General features: G+C 45.2%; 1 protein-coding gene across 2 annotated transcripts in view; it reads left to right on the top strand.

The window, feature by feature from the left end:
* LOC8023312 (phospholipid phosphatase 1) overlaps positions 1 to 13,513 on the top strand; it is a 56,879-nt gene that overhangs the window by 25,868 nt on the left and 17,498 nt on the right. For both annotated transcript variants that reach the window (XM_042293152.1, XM_042293151.1), the window contains exon 5: positions 2,291 to 2,405. In XM_042293152.1, coding sequence (XP_042149086.1) covers positions 2,291 to 2,405 — 115 coding nt within the window. The remainder of the gene's footprint in view (positions 1 to 2,290; positions 2,406 to 13,513) is intronic.

Genomic DNA, 13,513 nt, shown 5'->3' with positions numbered 1-13,513 from the left:
AGAAGGTGTGCTCCTTCACTGCATCAATTCAATCCAGTCATCCAGGACGGTAATAGATGGCGAAGTCATCGAGTTTGGTCAAAACCTACGCCAAGAACCACGCGCCTTTTGCCGCGTTGCCGCGTCTGTTCAAACCGAGAACGTTCTGGAATCGATAGCGATCAGCAGTACTCGGTTGCATATTGTTGCTGACCGCTTTCCCCCCATTGCGTTTTATTTTATTTTCTATGACGGTTTGCCTCTGTGAGAATAAACTCAGGCTTTCATAAAAACCATAGCAAGCGAAGAATAAATTCGAGAACTGAGCAGTTCGACTGAGCGACGATCTATTATACATGGTGCTGTCCTTCTCGAAATTTTATAATGCCTTTGCGAAATCTTGCGGTATCTCGGCTAATAACATAGAGGTCCGATACCCCCCCCCCCCCCCCTTCCCCCCCCCCCCCCCCCCTGCTGACTGTAGTGAGGTGGAATTCATATGAGCACCCGGACACCGCATACAGCGGTGTGAACAAAGAGGAGAATATAATGGAATGACTTCCGAGTATTCACCCTACCCGCCGCGGTGAGGCGTAGTCCTATTGAAGACGTTTGCCATTCTACATTGGTGACAAGGATGCTAGACTGTCTCCCGCTGCAGTTCTGAAATTTCATTCCCCTGCGCAATTACATAGCACGCCACTGCTGAACTTAAAACATCGGCTTCATTGCTAAGCCTATAATCACCCCAATACAATGACGTTGATTCTGACTACTTTATCTATTTTCGACTTGGACGCCACCGACGCAACATCGGCTCCGAGTTGCGAAAGTAGATAGCAAGATTAGAAAACTTTCTCGTTGCTTTTGGCGTTTAAGACTGCGGACGCAAACGGGTTCTTCTACTTCACTATGCGGAAGAACGAGTTCACAACCTCTCCGAGACTGACCTGCCGAATAATCCGGCATTCAGCCACAGGCTATCACCTGGCTCCTCAACTGCAACGACATCAGCATCTACAATTCTGGGCACATACCGAATTCTCAAAGACAAGCTCTACGCCCACTTCAACTAACGCAGGAACACTACGTTAGAAATATTAGGGAGTTTTCGTAGCCCGCGTTGCCCCCTCCGCTAAGCGTTCCGCAACGAAGAAGTTGCTTCTGCGCCTGCGCGCCGATAGCCTTGACTGTGAAGTTCCCGCTATCGTAGCGGATTGCGGAGGGCCTTGCGGGACGGCGAAAACGATCTACGAAAACTCCCTATTTAAATTTCGTCAGTAAAAAAAAAAAAAAAAAGAAAAGAAAAACATGGCTGCAGCACACAATTGTTGGTTATCTATGAATTTCGACAGCATTCGTCATTAGACTCACGATGCAGCTCACTGTGAATACGACGACGAAAATTTTGAGTAGACACTTTATTTTTTTAATCCAATTTTCCCCCCCAAATTCAGCGGGGAAACTAAAGTGGTCCATAGGTCGTGACGTCAATTCTCCCGCCAAATTTAGCGGGGAAACTGAGAAGGAGGAGGCTAGAAACGTCCACAAACTCGGGGGAGGGGGGAGGAGAGGAGAAGGGGAGAGGGAGGAGGGTTGCTAAAGAATCATGTCGCATTAAAAGCCTTGAGGAAGAGTGTGTGAGTGAATTTTCAATCCGACTTCGGCTTCATGCTCCTAACTGTGAATTCACATTTGCTGACATCAAAACTCAAAAGCCAACTAATATTCTCCACAATGTCATCACAGCTCAGACGGGTATGCTTTGAGACTGTACCTCAATCTGCCATCGCTCCTACAGCAAGCTCGGCACCTCGAAGATGCCGAACGAACAGCAGCCATGGAGAAATCGTCCAACGCGACTGTCCATGCTATGCATACCTTGCAAGTGTAGCCATTGCTGGGTACTGACGGATATTTATACTTATGATGATGCTATTAATGCAAAGGTGGAAGCGAGCTGTACAAGAATGGTGATAATAATCCCTGGAGAAGGGGAACTAGGGGGACCAAAGAGACAAAGGACAAACCAGGGTCCTTTTCGCTGAAAATGGAGAAATCCCTGGTTCGATACCAGGACCAGGCGGATTTTTTCGGTGGCGCACCAGTCACCTCACTGAGTTTGGAGTTTTATGTTTGTCCTTCGTTCTCCTTGTTCGCCCTTGTATCGAAGCACGGCCATTGATGTACAAGCAGTGTGACCCCGGCTTAATGGGCGCGTTGATGGAGGATTGAGAATAGAGCGACGGAAACGGCGGATGGATCTTCCTTGTTTGGTCTAAGGCGGCGCGAACCAACCGACTTCGTGCAGGCTGGTGACGCAGTACGAGTGCACTAATAAGGAGTCCCGGATCCTGGTGGACATGTACAAGTCCTTCCCGTCGGGCCACGCGGCACTCGGCTTCTACCTCTTTACCTTCGTGGCGGTAAGTCGTAATTTCCGTTTCTCCGAGGCAACTGTTTCGCGCCCATACGGTCCATAAAACATGTTGAAATCCTGTGAATTCCGCCCACGCTTTCCTTGACTATGCGCATCGTAATCTATAGATAAATTAGGTTTCGGAGCGAGCTGTAAATAGAGACGTGTCCTCGACTGTTAATTTTTCGTCAAACGTGAAAACAGCGCAAAAAATTGAACAAAGGACAAGTGAAAGAAGTGCACGGACAAAGCGCTGACTGTCAACTAAAGTTTAATTTTCAGGCGAACCAGAAAAATAAACACAGAGCATAGGAAAGAACCAATAAAGACACAAAAAAATTATACAACCCAACCGACAGGATTTCTACCACGTCATCACCCTCACACGTACCTGCCATTCTCCCTGATAAAATGGACCTCATCATCCCCCAAGTGCACCGACGGTGCGCTACAACGTGCACTTCTTTCACTTGTCCTTGGTTCAATTTTTTGCGCTGTTTTCACGTTTGACGATGTTCAACCAACTAGCCCAACTTACCGCCTTGTTCATTTTTCTTCTACTTTGAAACTTTCCTCTTTTCCTGCCTCAGTCTCGGGCTAAGAACAAAATGGTTAACATCCACCAGCTCGCCTGCGCACTCACTACTTTATCATTGTAAATCCTACGGTCTTCTAGAGTACCTAGTCAATACTTAAGTTTAGATGTGCGAATTCCACATTTTGCCTTGTAGTCCTTCCAAGCAGTGTGTCAATGGCAAACTTGTACAAAATACTAAAAACAAAAAACGTGCAAAAAGTAACTGAATAAAGTTGTAAACACTCAACTCTGAAGCGAAATATGTGAGTACTAATTGCTCAGAAAATTCACTTATTACTTTCAATGTACCCTCAGGTTACAATTCGTTCTGCGATGCAAAAGTCAACTTGGCAGAAAAAAAACAGCATAAATATAGTCCACAATGAAAAATTGAGACTGGAAACAAATCTTTAAGAAAAATTGGGGTTGTGGGGATATTTATACAGCGTGTAGTTGGTCAGCCATTAAAGTTGCGACGACTCACACGCTGTAGATGAGCAATTTAGTCAGTGCAGTACAACCGCTAGTCTTTAACGTGCACCACGCAGTAGTGATACACGACCGCACGCCAGTACGATGCTCATCCAGATCAAAACGGGCAGGGGTGGGGCTCGAGCCCAGGATCCCTGGGTTCTGCAGCGCGAGCTTTCGCTACACGCGCATCGAGCTGGGTGTGCGCTTTAGCCCACTCGGCCACCGATCCCCCAATCTTTAAGAAAAACGAACAAGCACACACAGCGTCTCAAGACGCAGCTGCGCAATACTCGTTGTCGCATCAAGAGGAAAGAAATTTTGGGCATTATTGCGCTGCACGAAGTAGTTCTTACAAGATATTGTTGTTGAAGGAAGAAATGATGCGTTTAGCGTTTGAGAAGTGTACATCTTGGTAAAATGACCTAAAGATTACCTAAGATGCCACGTACTGTACATATATCTTAATTCAACACATTAATGGGGAAATTAATAACGTTCCGCGCTAGGAGTCGGGCTTCTTAGTATTGTTTTTGGGGTGACAACGTGTATTGTAGCTGCGTTTTGAGACGGTGCGTGTGCTTGTCCGTTTTTTGTCTGTTCCCCCAGTCTCGTGCTTTTTTTTTTTTTTTTCTATGTGGAGTTAGTTTGTTAGGTAGCCTGCGTTGTTTTTTTCTTTTGGTTTCATTATAAGCAGATTTTTTCATCGATGAAGGAGGCAAGGCTTCCCCTCACCTTCCTCCCGAATCCCTAGACGGAAAAAAGAAACTTCAGATCCCTGTGAGCTTTTAGCAGTCTTTTGCAGCAGTCCTACCTCGCAATGATAATGTTCTGCGAACTCCGGGGCTTCATTCGCATTTCCTCCTGCTTCGAAAACTATACAGGCTGTTCCCAAACGCTATTCAGGTGTAATAGATATATATATATATATATATATACACGGTAAGAAGGTTCAACGGGCCGGTTGGACGTAAAACGAAAGTGGAGGAGATCCAGGAAAGGCCTTTCTTTACTGCACCGACGTTTCAAGCGGGGACCGCTTTTCTTCAGGGTGAATGGTTGTGAAATGTCCTCTTCTTCTTGTTGATGTTCGTGTGGAAGAGGAAGAGTTACTAAGAAGGGTATTAAAAATATTCAGAACAGGAGCAAAAAAATTATCGTAAATCTTTGAAATTAGTAATTATAAACAATGTTAATCCAATTCAATAAAACGAAATAAATTGATTTGTAGTATTTGGCACAGTCTTTGTTACAGCTCCTGAGCACAATCACCCCCGAGCAACCGGAGCGCACACAAAAGTAGCAATGAGGATGTGTTTGGGATTAGCACCGCTTCGGGAGCGGAGATCTAGACCACGCAAGGGTGCCGTGGCGGTTTTTTATGAAGTATTTATGTCATATTTGAATGATGCTTACGCGCCCAAGAATTTAACGCAGCGGAAGGATTACCACGGGACGCACGCTCACGAGGATGTTCACGAGAGGCGTGGAACGAGCTCACGATGGCAGGCGCCTTTGGTGCAACAATGTCATCGACACGCTCGGCTAGTACAGTCCGTGCAAAACCAAAATAATTGTGTGGCCTCGGCCCTACACACAGCGTGGCAGCCAAGTGAGCACGCCTGGACTTGCATTAATACCACAAGCAACCGAATTGAATTTGTGAATGAAAAAAGCCTCCTTCAACTCTCTGTCGTGATCAGAGCTAAATCCAGATTCCAGAAGGATGACACGTATTTTTTCAATGCTATGCTCTTTAAGATGCATGTGTTTTGAGAAGGGGAGCGTGGGTAAGGACTTGATATGAGACTTGTGATTGTTGAAGCGCAACCGAAATGAGGTACTGGTTTGTCCTATATAATCCATGTTACATAGTTTACAGCGTAAAAGATAAATAACGTTACGCGTACCGCAGTTGAGGTTACCAGTGATTTTGAAAGAAAAGCCAGAGTTCGCGCTAGTGACAAGATTGGTGGTTTCGACATATTGACAAATTTCACACCTGGGCGTCTGGCAAGGTCTACAACCAGAAACATCAGAAGTTCTATTTTTCGAGTGCACCAATATGTCCTTAAGGTTTCTACCTCGTCGATATACCACGCGTGGTGATACCGGAAAAAGGGTGCGTAATTTATCGCTTTGCTGCAAAATACTGTGATGTTTCCTGAGAATATTGTTTAAATTTGGAAGGCGGGCTGAATATGTAACCACCAGGTTGGCGTTCTCGTTTTGTGACATTTTGGGTTGGGGTTGATTGATAACTTGCTCTCGGTCGAGAGCACGTGCTTTTTCAATGGCCTTATCGACAATGGCTGGTGGATAATTCTGCTTGGATAGCACGAGTTTCAGATTGCTGGCGTTGCGTTCGAATTCATCTAAACTGGAGCATATTCTCCGGAATCTGTGAGCTTGAGAATAGGGAATACTTGTTTTGCAATGTTTAGGGTGGGAGCTCTTGAAGTGCAGGTACTGTTGACGGTCCGTCGACTTCCTGAAGAGTTTTGTTGTAAGAGCATTCCCGCTGATCTCGACTGTTACGTCGAGAAAATCAATGCTCGTTTTAGAATAACTGTGCGAAAACGTAATACTGGGGTGGAGACCGTTGAAATCCCGAATGAAATCTGTGAGTGCTGACTCCCCGTGTGCCCATACCATAAATATATCATCGATGTATCGCTTATAAACCAGAGGTTGCAGAGAGCGACTAGACAAGAAGCTTGGATAGCACAAGAAGCTTGGATAGCACGAGTTTCAGATTGCTGGCGTTGCGTTCGGCGAACGCAACGCCAGCAATCTGAAACTCGTGCTATCCAAGCAGAATTATCCACCAGCCATTGTCGATAAGGCCATTGAAAAAGCACGTGCTCTCGACCGAGAGCAAGTTATCAATCAACCCCAACCCAAAATGTCACAAAACGAGAACGCCAACCTGGTGGTTACATATTCAGCCCGCCTTCCAAATTTAAACAATATTCTCAGGAAACATCACAGTATTTTGCAGCAAAGCGATAAATTACGCACCCTTTTTCCGGTATCACCACGCGTGGTATATCGACGAGGTAGAAACCTTAAGGACATATTGGTGCACTCGAAAAATAGAACTTCTGATGTTTCTGGTTGTAGACCTTGCCAGACGCCCAGGTGTGAAATTTGTCAATATGTCGAAACCACCAATCTTGTCACTAGCGCGAACTCTGGCTTTTCTTTCAAAATCACTGGTAACCTCAACTGCGGTACGCGTAACGTTATTTATCTTTTACGCTGTAAACTATGTAACATGGATTATATAGGACAAACCAGTACCTCATTTCGGTTGCGCTTCAACAATCACAAGTCTCATATCAAGTCCTTACCCACGCTCCCCTTCTCAAAACACATGCATCTTAAAGAGCATAGCATTGAAAAAATACGTGTCATCCTTCTGGAATCTGGATTTAGCTCTGATCACGACAGAGAGTTGAAGGAGGCTTTTTTCATTCACAAATTCAATTCGGTTGCTTGTGGTATTAATGCAAGTCCAGGCGTGCTCACTTGGCTGCCACGCTGTGTGTAGGGCCGAGGCCACACAATTATTTTGGTTTTGCACGGACTGTACTAGCCGAGCGTGTCGATGACATTGTTGCACCAAAGGCGCCTGCCATCGTGAGCTCGTTCCACGCCTCTCGTGAACATCCTCGTGAGCGTGCGTCCCGTGGTAATCCTTCCGCTGCGTTAAATTCTTGGGCGCGTAAGCATCATTCAAATATGACATAAATACTTCATAAAAAACCGCCACGGCACCCTTGCGTGGTCTAGATCTCCGCTCCCGAAGCGGTGCTAATCCCAAACACATCCTCATTGCTACTTTTGTGTGCGCTCCGGTTGCTCGGGGGTGATTGTGCTCAGGAGCTGTAACAAAGACTGTGCCAAATACTACAAATCAATTTATTTCGTTTTATTGAATTGGATTAACATTGTTTATAATTACTAATTTCAAAGATTTACGATAATTTTTTTGCTCCTGTTCTGAATATTTTTAATACCCTTCTTAGTAACTCTTCCTCTTCCACACGAACATCAACAAGAAGAAGAGGACATTTCACAACCATTCACCCTGAAGAAAAGCGGTCCCCGCTTGAAACGTCGGTGCAGTAAAGAAAGGCCTTTCCTGGATCTCCTCCACTTTCGTTATATATATATATATATATATATATATATATATATATATATATATATATATATATATATATATATATATATATATATATATATATATATATATATATATATATATATATATATATATATATATATATATATATATATATATATCGTATAAATAATTCAATGAACGGAGTGCCATGAACCTTTTTCACAAAAAAATGTCTTTAGGAGGTGAATTCATCATACTCCAATTTCACGAGCGTATCTGTTTCTTGATAAAACAAATGCGCGCCTAAAAAACTCCTATCATTCCTATGCGCAGAGAGGGAAACGAAAACAAACCCTCTGGGCTGACGTTGCTACCCACTCAGAGTCACACACGCTCAAATTTGCTGGATCTGCTTTCGTCTTTTCATCTCTAAGAAAACTTTCACGTTTTTGTTTCTTGTGGCACCTGGAAGTATAGCAGGTAACAAACCAAGCGGTTTGTTATCGTTTTCCTTGCTAAACTAGAGCCCGTTCCAGGTAATTGACGGCGTTTATCCCCATGTATGGGTGGGCCTTGTGGGCCGCCATTGTATATTTCACACCAGCTCGTTTGCAGCCTTACGCTGGTTTATTCACGAAAAACATTTACTACCATGACAGCACGCTTGTAATATAACGATACTCTATCAGGAGAGCACGAAAAATAAAATATAACGAGACTCTGATTATCAACTACTCTCAAATTAAACTTATCTGCTTAATTTTTTTTTTTTTGTTATTAAATTTTATAGAGGAAAAGGCTGCACAAAGAGTCTGCCGACAGGTCACCTGCAATTGGGTTCCAGCAAGCAAAAAAAAATATATCAGCGTTGGAATTAAATGCCTTTTATTTCTCAACACTATAGGCTACCATATGTTACAAGTGCACACTCTTTAGTGTTTGAGATGGTGAGCAATCGCTCTGAGAAAATCTGGTACGCTCATGATGCGTCGATTTTGGCACAAAAGAGCGATCCTCTCGTTCCTTTTTTTTGGTCGTCGTTTTCTGGCGGGGCGGCTCTTGGCTGCGAAGCATTCTCTCCAGCATGTCCTCGGTGGCCTTGTGTTCGGCGGCCATGCAGACCGGGAATTTCCACATCCCCGGTGGGCACGTCCTACCACCTTCAGGAAACGCGCGTGCCAACTCTCTGCAGAGTTGTTTCCTCTCGGCTGGCCCTGGTTCATGAGCGGGTGTACGGACCACAGGTCAGGGGGAAACTTGGGCGGCGCGCGCACGACCAGGCCATTGGGAAGTGTCCACGGGGTTTCCCGACCACGTAGTTTTTCTCGAACCATTTCAGGAGCGCAGCTGCCTGTGCTGGAAAGCTGGGCTTGATCTCTTCATACCCCTGGATATAAAAAATAAAAAACTAATAATTACACCTCCTAGAATTTTGACTAAAAGTACGAAACTGCTAATGAAACGGTAATGCGTACGCACCCGACGTATTCGGTGAGAAGGCAGGAAGGATAGCGCGCAGAGTTGCCGCACTGAGCTCGCAAACGTGGCGTCGTTCACGTACAGGGTCTGAATCCCTGTCTTCTGCACACGCCGGAAGACATTTTGAGACAAATGAAAAAAAACAATCGTGGGGTACGCTGGCTTGAAACACGCGACGCAACGCGTTAATCGCAGCCACCTCAAAGTCAGTTGCAATACACCCCGGAGACAAGGGGAGTCCATGGCGCCCGGCAATGTCGACAAGGGCCTGCGTGATGAATCATGAACACAACATTAGAGTTTGCAAATAAAAATAAAACGCACAATGTGTCGCTATTATTTTACGTTAGCATATACAGAGTGCTTGAAATAATTTGACCAGACTTTGTTTAAAAGAGGGCGCGAGTTAGACGAGTGCCGTCTTTACTGTGGATTTATCGGGTTATGGGGATTTTAGATGAAGGGTACTCGCCGTGATATATGTTGAATAATTACTTAAATATCTTAATAACATTTTTAATTACCTCGCATTTATCACATATATGCTCTCAAGCAGCGCTTCGCATAAAGAATTCCTTTGAATAAAATCAAACGCCCGGTATAGTTATCGACGAACAGCTGATGTCATCGAACTTACATTGAAGAGGTGCAGGTAAGCAGTTTCGGTCTTCGAAGATAACAGGCTGTAAACCAGAGGCAAAGTGACCGTGCGCCCTCCGATCACTTTGACGCCGTGGAATGTGTAAAGCTGATAAAACTGGCGCGGCACAGTCTAAAGGTCCCGTCGCACAGAACCGTTGGCGACTGAAAGAAAAATAACAATTAGGATGGACAGGGGTACACACAACACGAAGTCAGTCTCTCCACGTGTCATATATGACCGACATATTTACCTGTGAAAGGTGGCCCTAGGCTTTCCACAGTCGCAAAAGCTATGCCGCGCGTTCCGTCTGGAGCCGTGTCGTCCAGCTGAAGGAATTCTCGTTCCCCGTCAATTTTGTCGAAAGGGTCACCAGACCGGCCAAGTTGGGTGGCTCTGGGGGGAACAGTGACGCCCTCTTCCTGCGTATATCGTTCTTCCTAGAGCGTCCGCAGCTGAAAGTGACTGGCGCGCCTCAGGATTCATGGCCCCACCGATTTGCTGTGGAAAGACAAGATGCAAATCGTTATACACAAGCGAACTTGTGGTTATATTTATGCAGGATATTCATCACATATCGCACATAATATATGTAACGGGACTTGTATAACGGGTATAATGGGACACGCATTTTTTGTTTCTCTCGCTCTGAAAATTTTTAGGCGTTAAAAGTTCGCGGGGGTGCATCAAGATCATTTGATGGGCTAGTAACTAGTTGGTTGAACATCAAGACTGCGCATTAAAATCGCAAAGGACTAAGACAAGAAGGGGACAGAACAGGGCGCTTACTTACGACCGATGTAAGTAAGCGCTCTTTCCCGCCCCGTTCTTTTCCTCTTAGTCGTTTGCGCTTTTTATTACACAGTCTAGATCAGGGGTGGCCAAGCTGCGGCTCGCGAGCCGCATGCGGCTCTTCGCGTGTTACAGTGCGGCTCGCGGCTCCCTCCTCTACCCCCGCCCCCGCCCCCCCCCCCCCCTACAACAAACACACACACACACTCCCCCGCCTCCCTCCCGGTCACACGAGCATTTTCCCAAAAAGGTTGATGGAACGCGTTTTAAATCGAAAGACAGGTAGCGGTTTGGTAGTCTTGTGCTACTGCTACTTTACGTACAGTGAAACTGCTTTTGACTCAGATAGATAGAAAGTAGTCCGAGTTTCGTTTACTGCTCTAAACAAGATTCCCCCCCCCCCCCCCCCCCCCCCTCGCGGCTCTTGGAAGTTTCTAGGTTTTATTTGCGGCTTTTAGGCCGGGTTAGCCTGGTCACCCCTGGTCTAGATGTTCGCAGGGGTGACCCAGCGGCAATACACAAAACGTGCCTGAAGAATCTGGACCGGTGCGCTGGTGGTTCGGAGCGCCCTTTCTTTGATGCTTGTTACTGCTTCCAGCACATCGGCCCGGGTAGAGTCTGGACGGTGGCTCTCATGGGGTTTCAACGAGACGACCTCGTGCTCCCCATTAAATGCATCGCGTACAGTAACGACACGACCCCGACATTCACCATATTGTTCACATTTCCAGTAAACCCGGCAGTCGACTTTCTTGTCAACCACGTACGCGTAGCCATCGAGACAGAGCTTCGGCTTGCCACGCGTGGTCTCCCGCATCTCCATGTCAAGAGTGCGAATCCTTACCGGGTGAACCATTTTATAGCCCACCTCGAACACGAAGCTTGTGAATCCCGGATCCTGTGTGGTAAATTACAAAGAAGACATCGGTTTGTCTTTCAGTTTGTGTTGCCCTTTATGTTTAGTGACTTCGGCCCACAGAGTAACATAAGCTACTGTTCACCACACACTTTTCACTCTCTCTTGTCCTTTGTCCCCAAAACAAGCCTAGACTGGAACCACCTCCCCTTCACTATAATCTTTATCACCGACGCTTTTGCCTATAAATGATCTTCAGGACGCCTTCTGAGGAAGGCCGACCCGCACCAGACAATAAATAGTGAAGACCTGGGTGCACTGTGTCACCCAAGAAGACTGAACCCTTCCGGATCCTCACATAACCCAAGGTTACACGTACACGCTGTCAGAAAATAAAACACTACCCGCTTCCCCGAAAGCACATCCTGCTTTCTGTTTTTTTTTTTTTTTTGTCTCATTTTTAATCGTTTCGTGTGACATGGGGATGGGTCATTGTTTCATAGAGGCTTTCTTTTCGAAGCAGGATATGTTCACGATGGAACTTATCTCGTCACTGCACGCTGTGATATAAAAACAAAAACAAAACAGAAAAACAGAAAGAATTAGATTAAGTTGTGTATAAAAATTTAAATAAATTTTAAAAAAATATTACATGCTGTAACGGCTTTCGATGAAAAGGCGTTCGATGAAACGGCTTTTATGAAACGACGTTCGATGAAACGGCGTTCGATGAAACGGCGTTCGATGAAACGGCGTTCGATGAAACGGCTTCGATGAAACGCCGTTCGATGAAATGTCCGGACCCAGCATAAAACTAACTCCGTTTCACCTTATGACGTACCGCAGGAGGGGCTACAAGCGCGAGCTCTTTGGTCTAGTGCACATCTCGGCAACGCTATGAGCTCGCGCTTCGAGTCTTCGCTGCGGTACAACATAAGGTGAAACAGGGTATAGGCATCGCCGAACGCTCAAGCCCGATTCAGATGGTGCGATTTTGCTCGCGAATTCGCAGCTGCGACGTTGACGCGAGAAAACAAACGCTATACTTTTTTTTTTTTTTCGGGGTCACTCAGAAGATAGGTTGTTCGTACCGCTCACCAAATGCGTCCCCTATCGTATACTTGCTGAGTTTTGTCGTCGACGGAGCCACTCGGCTTTGCTTGTGCGTTTCACGCACAGCAAAAACGACGCAAATAACTTGCAAGGAATTTATATATTTAAACCGTAACTAATTAGAAAAACTTAAATTTAAGGAACATTGAAATCCAAAATTTTGTTTTCAAGTGCCTTGACAGTGGACATGTATGTTACACTGCAACAAAACAACCCGTACCCCTTAAAAAATAAAAAAAAAAAATAACGCGCAATTATTACGCTTTAAGACTTATGTGCAAAGTGTCGGACACTGTCCGTCCACATGGCATAACGCTGCCTACCGGAAGCGAAAAGGCGTTCCGCCTTTATTGCTTGAGTCCAGTGTTATACGGAACGGCGTTCCAAGGAACGACGTTTCTGGGACGGAGGAACGGGGAAACGACGCCATTCCACCTACACCCGTTTTCACCTCAAAAACAGTAGTAAAAAAAAAAAAAAAAAAGTCTGCAGCTGCTTGCGGAGCATTACTAAGTTCCCCCGTTTATGCTGATGATTAAGATATATGTTGGTGAATTTTAGATCAGATAGATATGTATGTTATCTTGTCAAGATGCACACGTCCTAAACGCCAAAAGCATCGCTTTTTCCTCCGACAACTAAATTTCATGAGAACTACTTGGCGCCGCGTATAAACAATGCGCAAAATTTGATTTTTCCTTGAGGTGAAATTGGGTATTGCATCGGTGGAACTCGTGACGTTTTCGGGGGCAGAAGCGTTCCTTCTTTATTTTTTTTTCTCTATCTCTCTATTTATTTGCATTTTTACCCGACTTTAGTGGGACTTGGGCTTTTTGTTATCGACTATATAGTCTATATTTCTGATTTTGAGGGAAGGGGAAGTGCCTGAGGTCGAAAGCAAAGAACTGGAACTAATGTGATCGTGGCGACGTTTGGGTGTCATTATTTTCCCTCGCTCGCTTTATTTTATCTACGGATTATCTAGCGGAATAGTTCCTTCAAATACGTAAATGCAACGTTAAGGTAACGACACGTTCCCAACTTAGACAAACGAA

Source organism: Ixodes scapularis, unplaced genomic scaffold (assembly GCF_016920785.2).
Source record: "Ixodes scapularis isolate PalLabHiFi unplaced genomic scaffold, ASM1692078v2 PGA_scaffold47__10_contigs__length_4178495, whole genome shotgun sequence".
NCBI lineage: Eukaryota > Metazoa > Arthropoda > Arachnida > Ixodida > Ixodidae > Ixodes > Ixodes scapularis.
Note: the sequence above shows the minus strand (reverse complement) of the source record. Positions and strands in the feature narration are given on the sequence as shown.